The sequence below is a fragment of the Pan paniscus genome, chromosome 7 (genome assembly GCF_029289425.2).
Source record: "Pan paniscus chromosome 7, NHGRI_mPanPan1-v2.0_pri, whole genome shotgun sequence".
In the NCBI taxonomy this organism is placed as follows: Eukaryota; Metazoa; Chordata; class Mammalia; order Primates; family Hominidae; genus Pan; species Pan paniscus.
Window position 1 is genome coordinate 48,617,469 of NC_073256.2, and position 27,492 is coordinate 48,644,960.

A 27,492-nucleotide genomic window follows, 5' to 3' on the forward strand; every position below is an offset into this window, starting at 1 on the left:
TTCCCTGTCAAGGTTGAGATCTGACTCTGGTTATTGGCCTGGAGGCAGAGATGTGGCAGGACTCAGTTTTAAGAAAAAATGCTATCTTACAAGGCATCTGCTTCAGGTGAGGCCGTTACATGGTCTCTAGACAAGGAAGGCTAATCCCCTTCAGCAAGAAGGAAGGGGCTGGTATGCCAGAAAGAAAGACTTAGGAAGATGTCGATGTTCAAGTTCTTCTGATTCCTTGAACAGTCCAATTCCAAAATTCCATCCTGTACAACTTTCACAACCAATTGTCTTAACACAAGTCCTCTAGAAAGCAGAACTCAAGCAAAAAAAAAGAAAAACATTTCTGGCACTTGGACAGAAGCATGTCCAAAGACACAGGGTGAGGGAAAAAAGTGATACAAATAAAGATGTGATGCAATGGCATGCAATGGATTGCGGCACTGCTTCACAATGAGCTACAGACACACAGTAGATCGCTTTGCAGGCAGGTTCACTCTGCACAAAGGACTTCTCCAGAAGAGTTGCAAAAAGAAAACACATCTTGCAGTAATCCCTGAAAAGATATGAATTTATTTCCCATTGGTCATTGCTCATTCCATTGAGCTAATTCCCTAAACAACTGAGTTGCACCATCTGGGCTCCCGGCAGCCACACAGGAAACCATATCCCACACCTTGCAATGTGGCGTCTTATTCAAATCTCAAAGTGGAGGGGTGACCTGGTGTGGGTGTGACACCAACCACGTGAAAGGAGGAGGCAGTTAAGAGCCTCTGAGAAGGTGTACAAGTGGTGCTGATATAGTAGATTTGGAAGTTCCAGTGCACAAGGAAGGAATGCTTCCACCAGGAAACACTGTCATGATGAATTGGAAACCTGAGACTGTCCTTGGACAGTTTGGGCTCCTCATGCTATTGAACAAATGGACAAAGTAAGGGGCCACTCTAACAGGTAATTCATCCTAATTATCAAGGAAAAATTAGGTTGCTGGCCAGGCGCGGTGGCTCATGCCTGTAATCCCAGCACTTTGGGAGGCCAAGACGGGCGGATCACTTGAACTCAGGCGTTCATGACCAGCCTGGCCAACATGGTGAAACCCTGTCTCTACTAAAAATACAAAAATTAGCCAGGCATAGTGATGGGCACCTGTAATCCTAGCTACCCTGGAGACTGAGGCAGGTGAATCACTTGAACCCAGGAGGCAGAGTTTGTAGTGAGCCAAGATCACACCACTGCACTAAAGCCTGGGCAACAGAGCAAGACTATGTCTGAAAAAAGAAAAAAAAAAATGAATATTAAAATGACTCTTGAGCTTGCCCAATAACCTGGACCTATCACAGAGCCTTCTTTTGTTCTAGGCTCCTGTTAAAACTAGCAGCTTTGCGATCAGTCAGTAAATGGACTAGAGTTGCATACCACATAAGGAATATGTTGCCCGCAAGATCCACTAGGTATTGCATCATTTTTTTCATCTGGAGCCAGATGTAACGATTTATCCTTGGCCTTAGAAAAGATATTTCAACATGTCCCATACTACTGGACTCCTAGAAATTTCCCTGAGGTAGAAAGCCCCTGAATCTTTGTCAGATTTGTTTCCCACCCTCCAACATACAAATGCCTTACCAATACATCTACAGTAGTTGCTACTTCTTGGTAGTTGCTCTCCTTGCTCATCAGATCCAATCAGCTTAATATAATAAATGTCATGGACAAGTGTGAAGTCTTGTGGAAGGGAAAGGTAACCAAGGTCCTTGCAGACTAAATTATGACATAGGACTGAAAAGTGAAGGTGTATTGCTGGCCCTGCCAGCTGAAAGCAAGCTGCTTCTGGTGGTGTGTACTAACAGGTATGGAGGAAAAGCATTTGCCAGAGCACTTGTGTTTCAACTACCAGATATGTTCATGTACCCAAGTGATGAAACTACATCTGGAACAGCAGTTGCAATTGCAGTCACCATCTGGGTAAGTTTATGACAATCTATTATTACTCTCTATCCGTTTTCGGCACAGGCCAAATAGGCGAGTTGAATGGGGATGTGGTAGGAAGCACCAGCCCTATATCCTTCAAGTCCTTGATGGTGGCATTAATCTCTGTAATCCCTCCAGAAAGCTAGAACTTACTATCTCACAGTTCTAGAGGCTGTGAGTCTGAGATCCAGGTGGTAGCAGGGCCATGCTCCCTCTGTATGTGCTGAGGAAGGATCTGTTCCAGGCCTGACTCTTAGCTTCTGGTGGTTTGCTGGTAATCTTTGGCATATATTGGCTTTTGGCAGAACTCCAGACATTACATGATTATTTCTGTTTGTGTGTCTGTGTCCAAATTTCCTCATTTTATAATGACATGAATCATTGGTGTTCACTCTACTCCAGTATAACCTCATCGTAATATCATCTGCAGTAACCCTGTTATGGTTTGGATGTTTGTCCCCTCCAAATCCCACATTGAATGTGATTCCCAATGTTGCAGGTGGGGCCTGGTGGGAGGTGTTTGGAGCATACAGGAGGATTCCCTCATGAATGGTTTAGCACCATCCCCCTGCTGATGAATGAGTTCTTGCTCAGTTAGTTCACACAATATCTGGTTGTTTAAAAGTCTGGGACCTGGCCAGGTGAGGTAGCTCACACCTGTAATCCCAGCACTTTGGGAGGCCAAGGCAGGAGGATCACTTGAGGCCAGGAGTTCAGCCAACATGGTAAAACCCTGCCTCTATTTAAAAAAAATACAAAAATTAGCCAGGTGTGGTGGCACACACCTGTAATCCCAGGTACTCAGGAGGCTGATGCAGGAGAATCACTTGAACCCACGAGGCAGAGGTGAGGTGAGGCAGTGAGCCAAGATCACAGCACTGCAGTCCAGCCTGGGTGACAGAGCGAGACTCTATCTCAAAAAAAATCAATCAATCAATCTGGGACCTCCCTCCCTCGCTCTCTCTTGCTCCCACTCTCACCATGTGATGCACCTGTTCCCTGCACCTTCCACCATGATGGGAAGCTTCCCAAGGCATCACCAGGAGCAGATGCCGGCACCATGCTTCCTGTACAGCCTGCACAATTGTGAGCCAATTAAACCTCTTTTCTTTATAAATTACCTGGTCTCTGGTATTCCTTTATAGCAACACAAATGGACTAACATAGACTCTATTTCCAAATAAGATCATATTCTGAGGCACAGAGCTCAGGCACTTTCTGTGTCCCTCCATTTCACCCCATTTCCTCACTCCAACTCTCCCTAGTCGCCTTCATCTCTAACTTGGATGTTCTTCCAATTGGGATTCCCCACAAGTCCTCTCAGCCCCTTTAATCAAGTGTCCATATCACAGCCACTATTGGTTTATCATTTTTGTAGGTAGAGGTAGTTCTAGTGACTTTCACTTGGCCTATGCCACCATAACAGCCTTCATTCCACAGGTCAGGGACCCATTGTAGAGATTCTGCTAGTTGCTGAGTATGTCTATTCTAATCCTGCATTCTAGAACGCAGGTTCCATTCCTGTGTAATAATCACAGGATCATTCAAGGGACCCATGGGACTCACTGTGAAATTGATCTGAGCTAAAACTCTATAAGCTCTTACTCTGACTGGTGGACCACAGTAATGTTTTGAGCCTCCTGGAATTAGCATCAATTCAGTGTCCAGTAATCCCTAAACTATCTGATTATTTTCCCTTTCCCCAGTGCATAGTTACCCCAGTAAATAGCCATGGGTCCCTTGAGGGAAGACTGGGGGAAAGATAAACAATATAAACCTGGCAATGTGGTAGGGTTCTTCCTCAAGGGGAACCCAGCCTCTCCTTCATTGAAGGGATTCTGGACCTATAAACTAGCTCAAGTCTAGGAAATGATTCAGAGGCTATGACTCACTTGTGGTGACTTAAGATAGACTTCTGTTGGCTGGGCACGGTGGCTCACACCTATAATCCCAGCACTTTGGGAGGCCGAGGCGGGCGGATCACCTGAGGTCAGGAGTTTGAGACCAGCCTGGCCAACTTGGTGAAACCCTGTCTCTACTAAAAATACAAAAATTAGCCAGGCATGGTGGCAGGCGCCTGTAATCCCAGCTACTTGGGAGGGTGAGGCAGGAGAATTGCTTGAACCTGGGAGGCAGAGGTTGCAGTGAGCCGACATCATGCCCCTGCTCTCTCCAGCCTGGGTGACAGAGTGAGACTTGGTCTCAAAAAAAAAAAAAAAAAAAAAAAAAAAAGACTTCCGTTTACTCAGCCTAGAACTCTTCCACTTACATAAATCAAATAAGAATTTAGTAGACTGCCATCTATTTCTTCCATAGGTACACAATGATCAACCAGCCAATGCCATAGGTCTCTGAGTCAGACAATTCTTGTTAATTTTTGTTTTATAAAATTTTTTGTAGAGATAGAGTCTCACTATATTGCCCAGGCTGGTCTCAAACTCCTGGCCTCAAGCAATCCTCCTGCCTCTGCCTCCCAAAGTTCTGGGATTACAGGCATGTGCCAGTGTTCCTGGCCTGAGTCCAACAATTCTGATGGCTGCTTTGACTCTGCTGCCCATTACAGCATAACCATGCCACACTATCTTTGCTGATTGTCACCATTTGGCCCCTGCTACCCTGGGATCAAATTAACCCCACTGCCTCTAGGGGTCCCAGTTTGATGGTAGCAGTTCCCACTGTACATTCTGACCTACAAAGAAGAGAAACCAAATTTGTGGGCCTCCTCAAAAATCTATTTCTCACCATCATGGTGAAAAGTGTGTTCCCTTGACTCCTCCAGGGTGGGTGGGTGGGGCTTATATGATAAATCCACCCTAACATTCCAATCTCCCTGAGCCTTTGAATCCCTTCCTCCACAGTACACTGAGGCAGTTCTGGCATTTTGACTTTAGTGTAGGCCATCTTCGAGTCCATGTTCAGCAAACCAACTAAACTGTTGAGTCCTTTCTAACCTCTCAAATATTGAATCCAGAATCTCTGCTGAGTGGGCCAATATCAATAAAGTTGTCCTGACTCAACTTTACAGTCCTACCACCATATCCTACACTCTAAGATCCATTCCCACACATATTCCCCAGATTTCTGTCTGTATAGACTGGGAAAATCATGGAGTCCTTTTGGTGTGCAGGGTACCTCCTCATGGATCATAATTTGTACCTCACTCTTTGGTGCCTACTGGAACTGGAGTCTAGTTGTACATCTAAGAGCAAAGCAGGTAGCAAGGGCAGACCCTGAGGCAGATGAGTGATGCCTGGTAAGGAACACCTCTGAAGAGACCATTACAGATCCTTCAGGCAAAGTAGGATTAACCTTCTCAGACAGAAGTAGAAGGGCTGCTTCTACCGGCAAGAAATACTACGCAGAATTTAGGGGTTCCATTTCACTGGCTTCATCAGGATCCTTTCTTATGTCCCCATTCCACTTTTCAGGATCCCACTGCTTCTCAATCAATGCTCTCACCTTATTTTTTTAAGAGACAAGGTCTCACCCTGTTGCCCAGGCTGGAATGCAATGGCAAAATCACAGCTCACTGCAGCCTTAATCTCCCGAGCTCAAGTAATCCTCCCACCTTAGCCTCTGGAGTAGCCAGGACTACAGGTGCATACCACCATGCCCAGCTAATTAAAATAATAATCTGTAGAGATGAAATCTTGCTATGTTGCCCAGGCTCGTCTCGAACTCCTGGACTTAAGCAATCCTCCTGCCTTAGACTGTACTATCTTATTATTCTAAGTTTTACATTTGGGGAAGTGATACATGTGAACCTTTTCCATAAACAACAAAGGGCCGGGAGTAGTGGGTCATGCCTGTAATCCCAGCACTTGGGGAGGCCATGGTGGGAGGACTGTTTGAGGCCAGGAGTTCGAAACTAGCCTGAGCAACATAGTGAAACACCATCTCTACCAAAAAAAAAAAAAAAAAAAAAAAAAAAAAAAGTTCTTAAATGACAAGGAAGTACAAATACACAACAGATAAAAGAGGAACACTCAGGTGGGGCTTGAAACCTATACTCTGCCTCTTTTCCTCCCTTCCCTCCAGGGACCCTCTAAAGAACCTCATTAATAACACCACTAGGGCTCCCCAGAGTAATCTAAAAGCCACCAAGTCAACTCTTTTTTTTTAAAGCTATCGCCTACAGGAAGAACAGTCAACTCTCTTTACATTAACTCATTATTTTCTTACAATCCCAGTGATCTGCAGTACTATGTTCAAAAACAATCTGAGTAAGCCGGGTGCGGTGGCTCACGTGTGTAATCCCAGCACTTTGGGAGGCTGAGGCAGGTGGAACACCTGAGGTCAGGAGTTCGAGACCAGCCTGGCCAACACAGTGAAACCCCATCTCTACTAAAAATACAAAAACTTAGCTGGGCTTGGTGACAGGAGCCTGTAATCCCAACTACTCAGGAGGCTGAGGCAGGAGAATTGCTTGAACCCAGGAGGAGGAGGTTGCAGTGAGCCGAGATCATGCCACTGCACTCCAGCCTGGTGACAGAACGAGACTCTGTCTCAAAAAAAAAAAAAAAAAAAAGCAACAAACTACATTCTCTTTTACTCCATATCCTGCTACTAAGGAGAAATGGGGTAAGGATTTAGTGGAATATACATAAAGTAAAGCTGTGTTTCTTCTATCAGTTAAAATTTCTACTGTTTTACTGATGAAAAGAGGATAGTTCTATTATGCAATAGTCTTAATAAGGGTTTGTTTTAAATTGGTTCCTATTGGTTGGTGAAAAGTAACTGCAGTTTTAAATGGCAAAAATCATTAAACACATAAGATATAAAACTGGGGCTTTGAGGTTATGAAGCTTAACTAAGTGTAACCATGCAATCTCTGATGGGTTGGGAGGCTTGGAGATTTAATTATTTTTTTCAAAAGCTATTTTTTGGCAGAGGCTTCCACACCATTTGTAAATTACTTTTTGAAAACATTTACCAAAAGACTAAGGTATGACTACCACATAAAATTACTGTTTAGGGAGACAGAACTTCTGCATGAACTTTCCCCTTTGGGAAAAAGGGTTTAAAAAAACAAAAAGTAACATTTATTTGTGCCTAGGCTAATAGAAAGAATGAGACTAAACCCCTTGTTTGTTTTTATTGATTCTTTTTAAGATTGAAACAGACTATTACAACAATATTTGAGATTTCACAGAGAACTGCATGCTTTTGTTATTAAAAGACTTTTGTTGAAAAATTTGACCTTTTCCTCTTATGAACGGAAGAAATATAGAGGTTTCAAGCATTTTTGCCAGCACAGAGTCATTCACAACAACCTTCTAGATGCTTATTTTCTACCTTTTCCTACAGAAGGTAATATTCACTTACCAGAAGGCCATCTCCACCACTGAATGATTCAAAGCTTCAGAGCTCAAAAGTGATCAGAACTCACAAATTAGCATAATTAGTCCAAAGCTTGATTTAAATGTTTGAAGAACAGCAAACATCAAATAATATAATACCAAATAGAATATTATAGTCTCTATGAGGTAATAACTCATCAGCTACAACCACCTAAAACTGAAATTTTCTGTACTTAGTTTCTATTAGTACAACACCTTCATTCTTAATGCTTCTTAGGGCATCACAGGTTTTAGAAATTAATGTATTTTTAGCATTCCACAATAATGATCACTTTCAAAAACTGCAATATATATCTGCATGTTACACTGACATACAACACATAAGTATTTTGTCACACATCAACTTTTAGCCTCAAATAATAGAATACAAAAAGCTACACTGGACATAACACCACAGAACTTTTGAATATCCCCTTTTCCCAATTGTTAACAGGTAGTACTTTTCTAAAGAGAAAGTGATGAAAAATCCAAAATTTCTGCATCCAGTGTTTGACTCCAACTTTCTACTTTATCGTCTCCTGGTACCACCATATCCTAGAATGAGAGGGGTAAAATTTACATTAGTTTTTAAAAATGCATTAGAATTGCTTATAAAATTACAAGTCATACATGTTTATTGTCAGCAAATGAATGAGATAGGAGGAAAGGAAAGAGTGAGCCACTAGGTGGAACTGGGCTAAGCAGGACAGTGCATCGCCTCCCACAGCAACCTTCCCAATCATCAAGCCTGCTACACTCACACATGGTTGCTGGGAATAACAGTTAGGACCCCAAAAAACAGAATGCATTCTATAGTGGGGCCACCATGGTACAGGCAATACTCAAAGTCTAAGCCAAAAAGACAGAGGCCAGTGGCGCATAAGCCATGCCCTGCTACCTCTCACAACTCCAGTGGTAAGAGACGTAATGTGGGGAGGGTTACGGACTTTAGATGCTTAAGCGTTACTTAAGACACTGTGCACACACACACAGGCTACAGGATGACAAGTCTTCCTATCTAGAAAGTCTCTCAATTATTTTCAGGTTTACATTATTTGGTTTTTATGATTTTCTTTCATATAATTCCCATACATTTCTAGTTCATAGTCATGATTTTGTGCAAGTCTTCTTTCCACTGAGAATGAATATTTTTCTGTCATGATGTCTTACCTAGCCATATATATATATATATATATATATATATATATATTTTTTTTTTTTTTTTTTTTTTTTTTTTTTTGAGACAGAGTTTTGCTCTTGTTGCCCAGGCTGGAGTGCAATGGTGCAATCTCGGCTCACTGCAACTTCTGCCTCCCGGGTTCAAGCGATTCTCCTGCCTCACCCTCCCAAATAGCTGGGATTACAGGCATGTGCCACTACACCCAGCTAATTTTTGTATTTTTAGCAGACATGGGGTTTCACCATGTTGGGTAGGCTAGTCTCGAACTCCTGACCTCAGGTGATCCACCCATCTCAGCTTCCCAAAGTGCTGAGATTACAGGTGTGAGCCACCGTGCCTGGCCTTACCTAGTCATATTTTTATATATTCTCCCAACTCCTTTTTTTCTTCCCAGAAGTACCTACTATCTCATACTCTAACACCATAAATTAGTTTTGCCTGTTTTTGCATGTGTATTTTATAAAATGTAACTGCTATCATCATAGTGTATATATTCTTTTGTGTCTGGCTTCTTTATATTTGGTAGATCTATCCATGTTATTGCACACAACTACTTATTCTTAGTTGCATAGTAACCCACTGCAATACAGCAAACATAACTCAATTTATTCATCCATTTTACTGCTGATGGATACGTGGGCTGTTTCCAGTTTTGGGCAATTATGAATAGGGATGCTATGAACAGTCTTGTGCTTATCTGCCAGCACACAAGTGTATGCATTTCTGTGGCGATATATCTGAGAGCAAAACTGCTCTGTCCTTTGGAAGTATGCATAGGTTCAATTTTAGGAGGTAGTACCAGTTTTTTTAATTGAATGTATCAATATATATCCAAACCAGCATTATGAGAATTCTACTCACATTTTAAAACATATTTAAATATATTTTTCTATCAATTTCAAGAATTAATCATTGTTCTATAACTTCCTTCTCCTGAAAGACAAAGCTACTCCAGAGCAATCTCTCATGGCCTCCTTACCCAGCAGCTCCCAATTAGGCTTGATGCTTAATCCAGTTATTCCTTTGCTTTTTTATATCTTTGCTTTTTACAAAATATCCTCTGAGCATTCCAATAAACATTACAATCATATTTTTGAAAATTAAAGTATACCTCAATATCTTTTTTGAATGTTATTGAATTTTAAGTTTAAGCTTCTACTTAGAAAAGTCTAGTTTAGAACTTAAAGGATCTCTAGAGATCACAGAATTAAATATATGGGGAAGCTAGCACCCAGTAAGGTTCAAGTTAAAACCTTGGTCTATGGTAGAGCTAAGCCTAAATCAAATCCCTGTTTGATTTTTAAAGAATGTTTAAAAGTGGGATCTCAGTTAACTGTGCTATTAATATTTTTGGTAGGTACACCAAATAAAACCATGGTTGCTAAACAGATAATCTTCTTCTAAAGTTCCCAAACTATTTCTGTACTTTACTCCTAGGTAAAAGGAACTTGTATTTTTTGCTCTTACCTGATGCAGTTCTGGTTTTCGTGTCTGAGTTTGAACATACCGAATAGCTGCCCGAGCCTCCACGAAGGGGTGAGTAAGCCCTATTCCACGTGCCAGGGTAGGAGGGAGGATAGGACGGGTAGTACCACGAGTCTGAGAAGGGTGTTGCCGCTCTTTAAAGGGATAAAAGTAGGTTAGGCATTTTTTTCTTGTGGCTATAATTTTTAAATACCTTCCTGTTCCTAAACTGTCAGAAAAAAAATATCTTTATCAAGTATTTTTTCCTGAATGTTCTGGTATATCAGAGTTAACATGAAATAAAAACCGTTTCATATTTCTGCCATTATTATGGTCACTGCTATGGGGGAAAAGTGACAGGGAGTCAATGCTCTTTCTGAATTTGCACTCGAATAAAATCTAAACTTAAACTACCATTAATACTTCATATTCCAAAATCTGGCCCCAAGTTCTTTCCAGCCTTACTTTTATCATTCTCCTACCAAACCAGACTAACTGTTCCCCAAATGCTATATTCTTTCCTGCCTTCTTATTTTCTCAGATGTCAACTAAACAGTCTTTTTGTTATCTCATAATATCTATGAGGGTGACACAGGAAGAAACACAGTGAAAGAAAATAACATACACAATACTGATCAAAACACATATAGTGTACCTTCCCCCTTCTCAGAGAATCTTATTTAATAGGCTAACGTCACCACAATTTATTTTCCTTAGCAAAACTAAATGCAGTTAAATTGTAAGCAAAACAAGCCTCTTGAATTAAAGAGCAAGTGAGATCAATGCAAAAAGCTTACCTATTGCTGCCAAACAAATATCCTAGTATTCCACCAGTTCCCAAGCCTGTCCAGAACCCTGGTCCTGAATTTTCATATCCTTGTTGTCCTGTAAAAGCACTGCCAAAACCAGAAGTTGCACCATGGCCAGTATTCTGCGGTCCTTAAAATAAAAATGATTTATTATGTATCCTCACTTAAACATGACAGTCTACAAAAGCAAAGATAATGTAACATTTCGATTATTTCATCTGTACTGAATTATTAATAATACTCAGGCATCAAGTTATTAACAAGTTGTATTCAAAAAGGTATTTGTAAAATACTGGTTTATAATGAGGGAGAGCATTTCCCATAGATACGGGAGGAGAGGGATAGATTTTGGGACTGGGGAGGGTCTTGCTATAAAATGACATCTGCCCTGCTCAATCAGCTACTAGAAAATCACCCTACTTTTCAGGGTTACTTTCTCTCTGCAGTACAAACTCTAAGTGGAGTCTCTAAGAGCTCCAGTTGAGAGCTGTGCCTCAGTCTCTAACCGAGGAATCCAAGGGGAGGCAGCCAGATATTTATTTGTGTCAGTTGGGAAGTCAGATCTCAAAGGGACCTAAAAAGTATCTTCTGCTCAGAGGAAGTTTTAACTGATGTATACATATATATAAGAAAGTGTGCTAATCTTACACGTGTGGCACAACAGATTTGTACATATGTACCTATCCATGTAACCACCACCCACACCAATAAACCATTTCTGGCACCCCAGAAGGCTCCCTCATGACAACTCCTAATAGATTCCCATCTATGTCAGAGATCAGCACTACTTTAACTTCTCTTACCATATTTTAATTCTGTCCATTCATGAACTTTTTCTAAACAGGATCACAAAGTATGTATTCTGTGTCCGGCACATCATTATGTCTATGGGAGTCAATCCTACCATTGCATTATCAGTTTTTTTCTTAACTCATGTGTCTTCCACCGTGTGAAAAATTTACACAGTGCCATTCTAATGTTTATGGATATTCCACCTCCATTTTTTGGCAGTTATAAATAAAACTGCTATGAACATTCCTGTGCATCTTTCTTGGTGCACCATGCATTCACTTCTCCCAGGTATATATGTAGGAACAGAATTGGGTATGCATGTTTGGGTTGTTTTACCATTTTAACTCCTACCGGCAAAGTATGAAAGTTCCAGTCACTCTACATTCTTGCCCATACTTGGTACTCTGTCTTTTTAACGTTAGCCATTATGGTGGTTATCTGGTGGCTAAAAATAATCTCCCTGTGGTTTTCATCTGCATTTCTCGGGAGACTAATGATGCTAAGCACCTTTTCTTATTTCTGTTGACCATGTAAATCATGGGTTGGGACCCCAGTACTGCTCCATGGCCTGTTAGGAACTGAGCCACACAGCAGGAGGTGAGCAGCAGGCAAGCGACTGAAGCTTCATCTCTATTTAAAGCCACTCCCCCATCACTTACATTACTACCTGAGCTCGGCCTCCTGTCAGATCAGCAGCAGCATTAGATTCTCATAGGAGCACACACCCTACTGTGAACTGCACATGCGAGGGATCTAGGTTGCATGCTCCTTATGAGAATCTAATGCCTGATGATCTGTCACTGTGTCCCATCACCCCCAGATGGGACCATCCAGTTGCAGGAAAACAAGCTCAGGGCTCCCACTGGTTCTACATTACATGAGTTGTTAATTATTTCATTATATATTACAATGTAATAACAACATAAATAAAGTACACAATAAATGTAATATGCTTTAATCATCCCAAAACCTTCTCTCCCCACCCCACCCCACCCCAACCCCCCTAGTCCGTGGAAAAATTGTCTTCCACAAAGCTGGTCCCTGGTGCCAAAAAGGCTGGGGAGTGGTGAAGTAGATGTCTTCTCTTATTATAAAATGGGCATTCAAGTCCTCTTTGGAGGGCCTGTCTGCCTGTTGCTCAGATTTACAGGAGTTCATTTTATGTTCTACCGGAAATATGTTTTTTATATATATATATATATGCCGGAAATACGTTTCGTAAATTTTTCCCAGTCTGTAGCTTGCCTTTCCACTCTAATAGTGCCTTTTGATGATTAGATGTTCTTAATTTAAATAAAGTCTAATTTACCCATGTTTTCTTTTGTGGCTAGTACTTTTTATGTTCTGTTTAAGAAATCTTTCCCTATCCTAAGGTCATAACAAATATTCTCCTATGTTTTATTCTGGAAACTTAATTGTTTTACCTTTTACGTTGAGATTTATAATACTTAAAGAATTAATTTTTATGTATAGTGTGAGACAGGGGTCAGGGCAAATGATTATTAGCAAAGTTGATCAAGTTTCTCTGATTAAGAGTATTTATAATTTAATCAGGCATTTTTTTTTTTTTTTTTTTTTGGAGACAGGGTCTCGCTCTGTCACTCAGGCTGGAGTGCAGTGGCGCAATCTCGGCTCACCGCAACCTCCACCTCCCGGGTTCAAGTGATTCTCATGCCTCAGTCTCCCAAGCAGCTGGAATCACAGGTGCCTGCCATAACACCCGGCTAATTTTTGTATTTTTAGTAAGAACGGCATTTTACCATCTTGGCCAGGCTGGTCTCAAACTCCCGACCTCAAGTGATCTGCCCACCCCGGCCTCCCAAAGTGCTGGGATTACAGGCGTGAGCCACCACGCCTGGCCAATCAGGCATTAACATAGCAACCACAATATACCTTGGGAGAGAGCCAAACAGAAGAGGTAAAAGAAGTTGAAAGTAAAAAACAAAATGAGAAGACAAACCTCCTTTGGTTTCCCAATGCAACGATTTTCTATTTCAGAACCAAGCACAGGATGCACTAACCTCACACCCGCTCTATTTATGGCCACTGCGAGGGAAACATACCTGTGAACTCAGACTTAAAGCCTGGGGGAGGAGGTCCTGCTGAGTTGGTGAATCTCTGGTAACGGTGGGAAAATGGAGGATACTCAGAGTACGGTGGAGGAGAATACTGCCCGTCACTCAGGAACAGCTTATAGACTACAAAGGCGATCCCAAGGAGTACCACGATGGTAATCAATCCACTCATGTTACAGGAATCCGCCGAGGACCACTTATAATAATAATCAGAGAAAGAGGCAAAGCCGTGCTGCTTTCCAGACTCCTTCAGTTTCTGCAGGCCAAGTTCTGTATAATCTAAATTGTACTCCAAGCCACAAGAACCTCTTAGTACATACTGGTCTTCAGAGGACTCATAGCCTTCACAGCTCACCACAGTTTTTCCAAATTTGTATGCAATATCTAAGTCCGTCTTACATTCCCACTGTGAAGAAAAATAGAAACAGACTATTAGAAACAAACATTTTTTTCATTTAATATATGTTACTTGGGGGCCGGGCGCAGTGGCTCACACCTGTAATCTCAGCACTTTGGGAGGTCAAGGCGGGTAGATCACGTGGTCAGGAGTTCGAGACCCGCCTGGCCAAGATGGTGAAACCCCATCTTTATTAAAAATACAAAAATTAGCCAGGCGCAGTGGCAGGCGCCTATAATCCCAGCTACTAAGGAGGCTGAGGCAGGAGAATCACTTGAACCTGGGAGGTGGAGTTTGCAGTGAGCTGAGATCGTGATTGCACTCTAGCCTGAGCAACAGAGCAAGACTCCGTCTCAAGAAAAAAAAAATGTTACTTGGGCTATATATCCATCATAAAATTGCAAAATGAAGCAAGGGAATGATCCGCAAAATTCACAATGGTAAGTATTCATGTCTAAGGGAAGGAAAATGAGGGGCTTCAAAGATAATGGTGGTATCTGTGTTCTACTTCTTATGCTGGATATTGCGTATATGAGTATTCGTTTTATTACTATTCTTTATTCTTTACATATACATGTTATATATCCATCTGAACATATTAAGTATTCTACAATTTATAAAATTTAAGCAAACTGCCAAAATGTCAACTTTTTGCCACTGTTGTACAAGATGCTTTCTTTAAAAATCCAGATTTCTTAAAAGATGTTAAGGCTCAAAACAGCATCATATATGAATGTCTGGTAGCTACACAAAGCAACAGAGATATTACATAACCTTCAGAGAAAAAAACTTTTCTACACAAATTTTATAAAACCATGGACTAACTTTCCAGGGTCCAATTCTATGTAATTCTCTTGTATTTTTTAAAGATATTTAGAAAAATGCAAAAAGAACCCAGGCTAGCCCCAAAAATGTCCACCTTATAAAAAAATATATGCCCAAGTTTGGTCTACATTCTATATTTTGTGGTGGAAAAAGCAATATGCTTCTTTAACTCTTAAGATACAAGCTAAAGGCCAGGCGCGGTGGTTCATGCTTGTAATCCCAGCACTTTGGGAGGCCAAGGTGGGCAGATCACCTGAGGTCAGGAGTTCAAGAACAGCCTGGCCAAAATGGCAAAACCCCATCTCTACGAAAAATACAAAAATGAGGTGGGCATGGTGGCAGGCGCCTGTAATCCCAGCTACTTCAAAAATAGAGGCTGAGGCAGGAGAACGACTTGAACCCAGTGGCAGAGGTTGCAGTGAGCCAAGATCATGTCACTGCACTGTACTCCAGACTGGGTGACAGAGGGAGACTCCGTCTCAAAAAAAATGAAAAAAGACACAAGCTAAAGTAGATTTAATTGGTTCTGTTGCCCTTCTGCAAATTTTTGTACAAATTATTTTCCTCTTTCAAAGTTCACACTATTTTACTTCATTTATAATAGACTTATTGAAATATAATTCACACATACCATACAATTCACCCATTTCAATGGTTTTAGTATATTCACAGTTGTGCTACTGTCACCACAATCAATTTTAGAATATTTTCGTCACCCCAAAGAAATCTTGTGCCCATTAGCAGTCACTCTCCATTCTCCCACCACACACCTCCCAACCAACTTTCTGTCTATATGTATTTCCCTAAATGGACAGTTCACAGGAATGTAATAATACAATACGTGGTCTTTTGTGACTGGCTTCTTTCACTTAGCATAACATTTTCAAGATTCATCCACGTTGTAGCATGTATTACTATTTCACTTTTTTATGGCTAAATAATATTTCTTTGCATGGATATACCACCTTTTATTTATCGTTCATTAGTAATGGACATTTGAATTGTTTCTACTTTTTGGCTATTATGAATAATGCTGCTATGTATATTTGTATGCAAGTTTTTGTGTGGACATGTGTTTTCAATTCTCTTGGGTGTATATACCTTGGAGTGGAATGACTGAGGCATACATGGTAACTCTATATTTAAACTTTTGAGGAACTGCCAATTTTCCAAAGCAGCTGGACCATTTCACATTCCCAACAGCAGTGTATGAGGGTTCCAATTTCTCCACATCCTCACCAGCCTTGTTATCTTTTTTATTATAGCCTTCCTACTGAGTGTGAAGTGGTATCTTACTGTGGCTTTGATTTGCATTTCTCTGATGGCTAATAATAAGGAACACTTTTCATGTGCTTATTTATTACTTATATATCTTTCTTGTAGAAATGTCTATTCAGATGCTCTGCCATTTTTAACTTGGTTGTTTTCTTACTGAGTTGTAAGAGTTATTTTATATTCTAAATACAAGTCCCTCACCAATTATGATTTGCTAAGCTTCCTCCCATTCTGTAGGTTGTCTTTTCACTTTCTTGATGATGTCCTTTGATAGTCAAAAGTTTTTCATTTGGATAAGATGCAGTTTTTCTTTTGTTGCTGTTACTACACTGTTTTTAAAATAATTTTATTTGGAGGAAGATTCATAAGTTTGTTGACTTAGGTAAATAAAACAAGCTAAACTTGTATTGGTATTTCATGTTAACTACCACTTCCTTAATCGTGCATACTTACAAGTAGCTTCTAAGTACTGTATTTAAATTTCAACTCTTGGAATAGAAGGAGTTTCTGTCCTGCTACTAAATGGCCTCTCTCCTGCTACTAAACATAAGCCAATGTATGATATGCTCAACACTCCTTTGCTCATGCTATTCCCTTCTCTAGCCTTTCCTCTCTAAAAATGTAATCATTCCTTCCTAACACAGCACAAATGTCTCATCCTTTAAGTCCCAATGGCTCCAACCAGACGTGACTTTATAATGTTGTGTTGGGACCTACATGTAATCTGAGTGCCTGTCTTACTTCTTCTACTAGTAAGACAGTTTCTTCATTCTACCTTATTCATTTTTGTATACTGCAATTAATACATGTTTAATGAATGACATCACCATTACTGCCTTTTTTTCCCATCAAGACTCTAAAAGTCATAAGTAAAGTGGAGTGAGACTTCTGCTATAACCCAGAGAATTCTATGATTCAACTTAGCAGTACTGGGGGAAAATATTGTGAAGTAAGTATCACCCAGTACACATCAACTTCCTCTCTGAATTGCAAAGACCACACATAAAGGTTGTATCAAACAAGAATATCATTCTGATGGAGAGGGGAAATCGTCAACACAAGTTTCTTGCCTTGTGACCAGTCGTCTTAAATCCCTTTTGAAAGCAGTCAGAATACAAAGTAGAAATATGTAACTAGTGATTTAAACTGAATTCATTTAATAAAATCTATCTCTAAAGCATATTCAGTTTTGGAACTTCAAGGAGATGCTCTGCTCGTATACAAAACACCAGCGTCCCAAAGGCAATAAATGAAACCTGCTGAAATGCTTCCTTTCAAAAGTAACCACCCTCAGTTCTAAGACAATTTTAAAATCAAGTGCTAGAAGCACAATAGAGATATATGAACCCCTACTATTTACGATCTATAATTCCTAATTATCTTAACTTTGTCTTAAGGGTAGGTTGGTATTCTTTGAGGAACGACAGGAAAATGACAACCATAAGATATCCCCTATCCCTCACCCTCAAGTATATAAAAAGTTGTGAAAATTTACAAATATCTTAGAAGGAGGTCACGATACAAAAACTAAAATGAGTATTTTCAGGCTTTAAAATCGGTTCATTTCTTTTGGAGGCCATTTCTTCCACAGGAAGAGTGATTGATTTACTTACATATTTTAGGCTGATCTGAGATTTCCATAGGGGCACCCTCAAAAGACTGAATAATGTCCCAATAAACAATTTACTGAATAAAAACCCCATTTAGACTGCCATCACTGTAGTGGATATTACCTGTACATCATACCCATCCCAGCCTTTGTTCTGACACTGTATGACTTTTGGGGTATAAGAATCACAACCAGCTGTGCCTCCAACACATTTCAACTGTGGGATGGGATCCAGCCTGCGGGAGGTGGTATAGCGGTCATAGTGGAGGGTAAGAGCTTTTACATCCCGCAGCAACATTCTGTCTGAAACAGCAAGAAAACAGAGGAACACAAAGTAAGTATCGTGTCAGAGAAAGAAAGGTTCATCCTAACGAAACTCTCGTCATAGGAAATGCCTTTCTTGCCTTCTGAGGATGGCTAAGAGAGGATGAATCTATTTCTCAAAACTATCCCAACAACATTCAGGCCTTCTGAACAAAATTCAGGTCACACTTTTAAGATCTCCCTGCATTTCAGGCCAGATGCTTCTACAGCACAAGTTGTACATCATTTTTGCTAAATCAAAAGAACAAAAAGTTCATTAACCTGAAACATTGTACTACTGTGTAATAATAATAGTGGTTAATTAAAATGGCAAGAATATAAGCATGTTCCTGAAGCCATTTAATGCTTTAAATGTCCATCAACAGGTGAAGAAATTAACACATTCTGACCTATTACAGTGGAATATTACATAGCAGTTAAAATGAGTGAACTAGAATTCATGTATCAAACTAGATAGATGGCAAAAACATTTTAAACAAAATACAAGTTGCAGAATGTTTTGTATGATAGCTTTACATAAACCTTTAAAAAAGGCAAAACAGTACTACATACTGTTAATGTCTATATATGTATATAATAACAACATGAAAACATGTATGGGAAGGATTTAACACCAAATTCAAATAAGTATCTAGTCTAGGGAGAGAGAAAGAAAAGAGATTTTAGCTCTATTCCTAATGTTTTATTACTGGGAGTGGGGGATTTGTAGCAAATATGGCAAAATATAAAGATTCAATAAAACTGGGTGATGACTACGTGTAGGTTCATTGTACACTTCTGTATGTTTAAATACTTTAGGTATTTCATAATTTTAAAAATCAAAACTATTTAAACTATTTCACAAACTAAAAAATTTAAAACATACTGACAAGAGACTTTGAAAGGAGGAGTCAAAACAATAAAATTATGTCTGGCATTCATGTGCAAAAATGAAATTTTTAGGTTGGGTGTGGTGGCTCACACCTGTAATCCCAGCACTTTGGGAGGCCGAGGCAGGTGGATCACCTGAGCTCAGGAGTTCGAGACCAGCCTAGCCAACACGGCGAAACCCCATCTCTACTAAATATACAAAATTAGCCGGGAGTGGTGGCACATGCCTGTAATCCCAGCTACTTAGGAGGGTGAGGCAGGAGAATCGCTTGAACCTGGGAGGAGGAGGTTGCAGTGAGCCAAGATCACACCATTGCACTCCAGCCTAGGCAACAAGAATGAAACTCCATCTCAAAAAAAAAAAATGAATTTCTATGCATTATTGGAAAATAAGGACAAAGTCTTCCTATTTATCATGTTGTGGATTATTGATGGAAGATGCTGTGGATTGGCTCAGTCAACATCCACTTCACCCTCAAACAGGTATGCCTTCCTGCAAAGCAAAAGGAATCCCAAAACCTCTTGCAGCTATAGTTGCCAAAAGCAATTTCAGTTCTGCCAACCAGAGGGACTCGAGCAAAATCTGGAAAGCAGACCCTAGACTTATACAGTGCTCTGTCCTTCAGCTAGTAAACACAGGCATGGAGACCATGAGTTTTCAAACTGATAGTATCCTCTAATCAGCTTCCTGGCTGTCATGAAGCTTGACATGAACAATCTATTTTTCAATGTGGCAGATGTAATAGGCATCGCTTTCTACCATTTTGTGAGTACCCAATTCCCTATATTCAACCTGTCAGATTAGCAGAATTTGCAGCCTCCCAAAATTCTACTAAAACTATAATAAATACATTGTTTTGATGATGTGAATGACTGTGGTCAGGTAAAACCAAAGAGGAGATGACAGCAGAATTTTGGAAGGAGAAAGTAAATGGACTAGTGGTAGATGACTAGACCTAAGTGAAAGACAAATGCCAGAATAGCTAAGGGGGAAACTGAGAATCAACCTGATGTACATAACAGAATCCCTAAAAAAAAAAAAAAAAAAAAAAAAAAACGGGAAATGGCGGCTCTGGAATGGGAGATGCCTGGAATACACACTACAGGGTGAAAGCTACTTGAGAGGAAGCCATATTCCCAGATCCTCTTCCCAACTCCACACTGTTCTAACTCCCTCTTCCCCACTAAGGAAACTGTCTGGAGATGTATTCTCTGGAGAGGATAAAACTGAAGGGATTTGCATTGGGGACCATCTGGCATAGTAAAGGGCATGGGGACAAAAACAACCAAACAGGGAACCCAAGTGACTGTGTGCACTCTGACTGCTGAAAGCACAGTTCTCCTTCCCCACATGGTGCACAAAATGCTAACAGCCATCCCCTTGTCCTCTGTGGGAGACTGGATGACCATTCCCTTGGTAATCTAACCAAGAAGAAGTACCTAAATACACTGACATCAGGAACTTCCTCCAAAAAAGAGCAACCTAGGTCACCCTGTTGTGAAGTTCAAAATCAAAAGTGCAACTGCACACTGATAGCTTCCAATGAGCTTTTTGGTTCCCCAGAGTTAACCGTGAGCAGGGAGCCAAGGATTACTAAAAATATGAGGAAAGTCCCTGCTATGGTTTGAATGTGTCCCCCAAAGTTCACATGTTGGAAACTTAATCCCCAATGCAACAGTGTTGAAAGATGGAATCTTTAAGAGGGCTCTGCCCTCATGAATAGATTAATGCTGTTCTTGCAGGACTGGGTTAGTTATCGCAGGAGTGGACTCCTGATAAAAGGATGAGTTAGGCCCCTTTCCCCTCTCTCTCTCTCTCCCTTCTGCCTTCCACCATGGGATGACGCAGCAAGAACGCCCTCACCAGATGCCAGCACCTTAATATTGAACTTCTCAGCCTCCAGAACTGTGAGAAATGAATTCAGTTTTTTAATAAATTTCCCAGTCTGTGGTATTGTGTTACAGTAACATTAAACAGACAAAACAGCCCCTAACATGAAATACAGCAACCAGGACAAAACAACAACAAAAGGAAGCAGGAGGAAAAAAGAGATGACGCACAAGAAGAAAACTTTTTTAAAAACACTGTAATATCCTCAGAGAGATAAGAGAAAAAGACTGTGTTAATAAAACAATCATTTTTAAAAGGGATACTCAGAGAAAAAACAAGAACTTTTGGAAATTAAAAACAGGACAGCCAAGATTAAAAACAACAGAACTGCCAGGTGCAGTGGCTCATGCCTGTAATCCCAGCACTTTGGGAGGCCAAGGCAAGCAGATCACTTGAGCCCAAGAGTTTAAGACCAGCCTAAGCAACATGGCAAAACCCTGTCTCTACAAAAAAAATTATAACATTAGCCAGGTGTGGTGGCACACACCTGCAGTCCCAGCTACTTAGAAGGCTGAGGTGGGAGAATCACCTGAGCCTGGGGAGGTCGAGGCTGCAGTGAGCCATGCACTCCAGCCTGGGTGATAGAGTGAGACCCTGTCACAAAACATAAATAAATAAATACATACATACGACAGAACTGTTAAAAGAAAATCTTCTAGAAAGTAGAGCAAAAAGAGGCCGGGCGTGGTGGCTCATGCCTGTAATCCTAGCACTTTGGGAGGCCGAGGCAGGCGGATCACGAGGTCAAGAGATCAAGACCATCCTGGCGAACACGGTGAAACCCCGGCTCTACTAAAAATACAAAAATTAGCTGGGGATGGTGGCGCGTGCCTGTAGTCCCAGCTACTCAGGGGGCTGAGGCAGGAGAATTGCTTAAACCCAGGAAGCAGAGGTTGCAGTGAGCCAAGATTGCGCCACTGCACTCCAGCCTGGCAATAGAGCAAGGCTCCATCTGAAAAAAAAGGAAAAAGAAAAAAGAAAGTAGAGCAAAAAGATAGAAAGTAGGAGAGAAAGGCTGGGCACAGTGGCTCACGCGTGTAATCCCAGCATTTTGGGTGGCCGAGGCAGGCAGATCACAAGGTCAGGAGTTCGAGACCAGTCTGGCAAATATGGTGAAACCCCGTCTCTACTAAAAATACAAAAATTAGCCAGGCATGGTGGCGGGCACCTGTAATCCCAGCTACTCAGGAAGATGAGACAGGAGAATCGCTTGAACCCAGGAAGCAGAGGTTGCAGTGAGCCAAGATGGTGCCACTGCACTCCAGCCTGGGGGACAGAGCTAGACTCCGTCTCAAAAAAAAAAAAAAAGAAAGAAAGAAAAAAAACAGTAGGAGGAAAAAAAAGAAAGAAAATTACCAGTTCAGGACCAGTTCAGAAAGTCCAAAAATCCAACAAGGGCTTCTGAAAGAATGAACAAGAGAATCTGATTAGACAAACTCCAGGCTGTAATTCAAGAAAAGTTCCTACACTGAAGGACTTGAGTTGTCATACTGAAAGGGCCCAACAAATACCCAGGCCTGAGAAACAGACCACACAAAGGCACACGAAAAGTAAATTTTAGAACACTGAAGACAAAAAAAGATTCTACAAATTGCCAGAAGAATAGGGAGAAAACAAGCCATATAGAAAAGATAAGACTTAGAAAAGCTTCAGGTATCTCAACAGGATAGAAAAAGAAAATGGAGAAATATATTCAAAAACTCTAAAGGAAAAAGTCTGGCTGGGTTTGCCAACCATCGCTTTGCTAATGGTGGAACAAACTGATGTTACAACATCTCCTATGATGTATTTCCCACAAGTATTTAATATGAATCTAATCAATCTAATAAACTTAAGGTCAATACCCTATCTATATAAAAAATAGAGAGAGAGAGAGAGACCTAAATATACTTCCAACCAGGAACCCAATAGGGTTTTTTGGGGAAAGAAATTATGTTAAAGGTCCTGTGGACAATTTTTTTTTGAAAAAGAACACATAGGTTACCAGATAGTAAAGGTTACTATAAAATTATTATCATCAGCCAGGCACGGTGGCTCACACCTGTAACCCCAGCACTTTGGGAGGCCAAGGAGGGCAGATCACCTAAGGTCAGGAGTTCGAGATCAGCCTGGACAACATGGTGAAACCCCATCTCTACTAATAATACAAAAATTAGCTGGATGTGGTGGCATACGCCCGTAGTCCCAGCTATTTGGGAGGCTGAAGCAGGAGAATCACTTGAATCCAGGAGGTGGAGGTTGCAGTGAGCTGATATTGCTACCACTGCACTCCAGCCTGGGCGACAAGAGTGAAACTCCATCTCAAAAAAAAAAAAAAAAAAAAAGATTATAATCAAAATAGTAGGGAATTGGAACAGAGACAAGGAAATTGTGAAACAAAAGAAAGATCAGAAATAAATCAAGATACATTTGGGAATTCAGTAAGATGAAGTGGTCTTTTTAATTTAGTGGATAAAAGATGTCTTCTTTAATAAATAGCACTGGCATAATTGACTATGCAGCCACAAGAAAATCCACCTAAAGCTATATAAAAATTTAATTCCACATGGCCAACAGATCTAAAATTTCCAAGAACTATATTCAAATAAACTATGCTACATTAAACACAAACTACTACCTCCTCATACATAAAAAATAAGACAATGAAAATGTTCAATGGTTTAGAAAAATCAGACTGTATTAATCAACTAAATAACAGAAATAATAAATTGAATTTATTGTAACAGAGTTGCAATAATGCAAAGAACACTGAACTAAGTTGGTGTCACTAACTGGCTGTGACTTTGGCCAAGGCATTTAATTTACCTGTGTAGAAGTTTCCTCACCTACAAAATTAAAATATTATCAACCTTGAAATTTGTTGTGAAGCTTAGATATAATTTATTATCTGGCAGAGTACTTGAAGCATAACAGGTGATGAGGTATGATAAATATTACTGAAAGTTTTAAGATGGAATAGCATTACCATAATCCTATAGCCAGCTTTCTTCCCTAGAGATTCTTAAGGTCCAAGAACAAAATTCTAATACCCACGCCCCACTAGTTAGATCAGTCAAGGGACACAGGAGCTCCCTAAACTCCAGACTCATAAATCAAAATCCACGGCAGGTCTCAAACAAGATAAACAAAACCAAACTCCCCTAAACCTGATCATCCCACATTCTTCCACATCTCAGGAAATGGTTAACTCCATGCTTCTAGTTGCTCAAGCCAAAAACCTTGGATTTCTCATCTTCTCTCCTCTCACTCCTACATCTAATCCTTCAGAAGATCATGTTAGCTCCACCTTCCAAACAGGTGACAAGAGAATCCAGCTACTCTAACCAGCTCTCTACTGCTCCTGCCCTGGGCCAAGCGGTCACCACTCTAAGAACTTACTGTACAATATTAAAATAGATAGCAATATATATTAATTCACTGGTTTCCCTGCTTCCCTCCTACCCTCTTCGGTCTGTTTTCCACAGAGCAGCCCAAATGAGCCTTTAAAGATATAAGTAATTTCAGGTCATTTACTCCTCCTCCCCACTTCAGGTTTCCAGTCAAATGTCACCCTAACAGTGACTTCCCTGACCAATGTACGTTTTTTAAGTCTTCACTTCTGCCCGCACACCATGTCCTCCTTACCCTGTTTATCATACACGGTGCATACCAATTTTCACAATATAGCATGCTATTTACATGTTTATCTGTTTATTGTCTATTTCTCCCCAATAGAGGTAAAGTCCTTGGAGGCAAGACACTGTTTTGTTCACTGCTATATTCCCAACACCTGGAAGAGTAACTTAATTAAGATTACATTCAATAAAGAATTTTGAAAATTCATTGGTAATCTCTTTAGAATGGTGCTAATTTTTTTTTCCAGACAAATTACTGCTCAATGTGAGCTAAAGTAATGGCATCCAAGTCAAACAAAAGATAAATTAGGGAGCCGATTAATGCTTTAGTAAAGGACTTAATAAATAGTATGTCAATAAAGTATCTTCATTTAGAAAGTTCCTCAAAGTGCCGGGTGCGGTGGCTCACGCCTGTAATCCCAGCACTTTGGGAGGCCAAGGCGGGCGGATCACCTGAGGTTGGGAGTTCAAGACCAGCCTGACCAACATGGAGAAACCCTGTCTCTACTAAAAATACAAAATTTGCCGGGCATGGTGGTGCATGCCTGTAATCCCAGCTACTCGGGAGGCTGAGGCAGGAAAATCGCTTGAACCCAGGAGGCAGAGGTTGCGGTGAGCCGAGATCGCGCCATTGCACTCTAGCCTGGGCGACAAGAGCGAAACTGTCTCAAAAAAACAAAACAAAACAAAAAAGTTCCTCAAAGTAAACTCTGAAGTAGAATTTACATAAAACAATTGAGTTTACTCTGCAAAATATTGTGGTGCTTTGTGTTCCAGAACAATAGTTTTACAGCGTAGATAAACCAGGAAGTGGTTCATCTTTAATTTAATTTGGTTCTTCTTTTATAGTTTTTATAGTTCTTCTGACTCTTCAACTGTAAACTTCCTTTATTAAATTTATTTACGAACTGATTCAAAGTTCAACAAATTAAAGTTTCATTCTAGGTTTTCACTTGTAATTCTGATCAAGTCTCCCACTCATACACAGCTTTCTAGAAATACAAAAGAAAAACGTGCAGACATTTAAATACAACTTGGCTTTTTATTTTTGGTAATAAAACGTCCACATCAAATGACTACTCAACGTGATGTGCTTGCAAATAGCACCTTCTCTCTCATTTCAGCATGTAAGAATAGGCTATTACAGAAATAAACCTGTTGCTTAAATTCGACAATGCAGGCATTTCCAATCACCAAATCACAAAGGCAATATGCTTTCCATGCCATCTTTACTTCGCAAACCAAAAATGATGTCGTTTTAATTTTTTTTTTAACAGAATTCCAATGTAACAGCATGCGTCATTTATTACATGGAAAAAGTCAAAATCTGTATCTAAGTATATAGACATATACGTATGAATTGCATGGAATATTACTGATCCCATGAAAATTCTTTAGACAATTTAAATACTGTACTGACATAAAAGAACCTCTTTCCTAAAACCCGCTTATCATGTACCATCACCAAAAAAAAAAAAAAAAAAAAAAACCGAGAATATTATTTTTTAAATTCTTCTCTACGGTGAAAGCCAATGGGAAGAGCTGGTGCCGCGCGATGTACATCACTGCAATCGTCAGATAAGAGGCAGCGGTTCTCATAAAAACGCGGTGGCTCACGCCTGTAATCCCAGGACTTTGGGAGGATGAGGCGGGTGGATCACGAGGTCAGGAGGTCGAGACCAGCCTGGCCAACATAGTAAAACCCCGTCTCTACTAAAAATACAAAAAATTAGCCAGGCATGGTGGCGGGCACCTGTAATCCCAGCTACCGGTGAGGCCGAGGCAGGAGAATCTCTTGAACCCGGGAGGCGGAGGTTGCAGTGAGCCGAGATCACGTCATTGCAGTGCAGCCGGGGCGACAGTGTGAGACTCCGACTCAAAAAAAAAAAAAAAAAGAATGCAATCTGCGATTCTGCTAACAGACCTGCGAGGTCTGCAGCCCGGTCCGCTAAGGGTGACTCAGAGACTGCCAGTGGCAGGCGACGGCCGGCGATAGCAACAGGCAGCCATGACAACAGCCGGCCACGATGACATCACACAGCCATAACAACAAAGCAGATGCGCAGGTGAGTGTCCAGCTCTCCAGTTATACTCAGAGATGAGAAAGACGACAATGGGCAAATTCCGGGAGTCCGGGGCAGGCAGAAAGGGGACCTTAAGGATCCCCAGCCGTCCCGCCCCGCCCACTCGAGCAGTCCCTACCCGCCTCCCAAGACGCCTGGGAAGAGCAGTGGAACCAGGGAGAGCACGAACAGCAAAGAGGCCAGACATGGGGAATCCGGGCACCCAGGCTCCGGGGAGACGGCGCACGGAAACGCAGGGGAGCCTGCACCGGCTGACGGCGGCGGAAAAGGGCGAACGAAGCGCCTGAGGGCCCTGGCAGCACTCACCAGGGTCGTTCCAGCCCAGGGCAGGGCCCGCGGTCAGCAGAAGCAAATGCAAGCCGAGGAGCAAGCAGTACCCGGCCGCTCCCGGCCCGCAGGATGCGGCCATGACGCTCGATGAAGATGGCGCTGGGCTGCCAGACGCCTGCGGGCCGAACCTGGGTGCGGTAGCGCGCGCGACGCTGCGCAGCTACACCGCCTCCCCTGGCGGCGGCGAAGGAACGGCCCAACTGCAGAGCCGCAGCCGCAACGGATCCGTGCGCCAACCCTACGTCACTGCCGCTGCGGCCCGTGGGGCTCAGTGAGTGGCCGCCGTGGGCCCCCGCCCCTGGAGCACAGCGCGGCTTGGGGCGGGGCGAGGCGGTGTGGGCGGGGCCAAGGTCCAGGGGAGGCACGGCTGGAGGCGGGTTGGAGGCGTGGCGCCGCGGTGTGGGCGGGGCCGAGGGCCTGACACCGCCGCGCCCGCGGGCGGGGCGAGGGCGGCGCGCAGCTTTGTTGTGTCTCGTCTGAGATTCGGGAAGCTTCTGTGCGTAGGCGATGCAGTTTGAGAGGCTGAAAACGTCACGACGCGAAATCTAAGAAATGTAGTCAAATTATGTATTATTAAAACCTCAATAACTGTACCAAGGGTAGTTCTGTGCTGTATTCAGCTCTGTGTGTTCAGCACTTAGCATAGCGCTTGGTACAT

General features: G+C 41.5%; 1 protein-coding gene across 2 annotated transcripts; it reads right to left on the reverse strand.

The window, feature by feature from the left end:
- Window positions 1-7,037: 7,037 nt before the first annotated feature.
- SARAF (store-operated calcium entry associated regulatory factor) lies at window positions 7,038-27,217 on the reverse strand. Of its 2 annotated transcripts, XM_003830772.5 has the most exons (6): window positions 26,811-27,217; window positions 17,846-18,024; window positions 13,604-14,021; window positions 10,737-10,878; window positions 9,943-10,094; window positions 7,038-7,850 (listed from the first exon to the last, which is right to left on the reverse strand). In XM_003830772.5, the coding sequence occupies exons 1-6, from the start codon at window positions 26,911-26,913 to the stop codon at window positions 7,825-7,827; spliced, it is 1,020 nt and encodes a 339-aa protein (XP_003830820.1). In that variant the 5' UTR covers window positions 26,914-27,217; the 3' UTR covers window positions 7,038-7,824. The 2 variants fall into 2 exon arrangements, with proteins under 2 accessions (XP_003830820.1, XP_063462780.1); XM_063606710.1 differs by lacking the exon at window positions 7,038-7,850 and having other exon boundaries at window positions 8,364-10,094; window positions 26,811-27,151.
- Window positions 27,218-27,492: the final 275 nt, after the last annotated feature.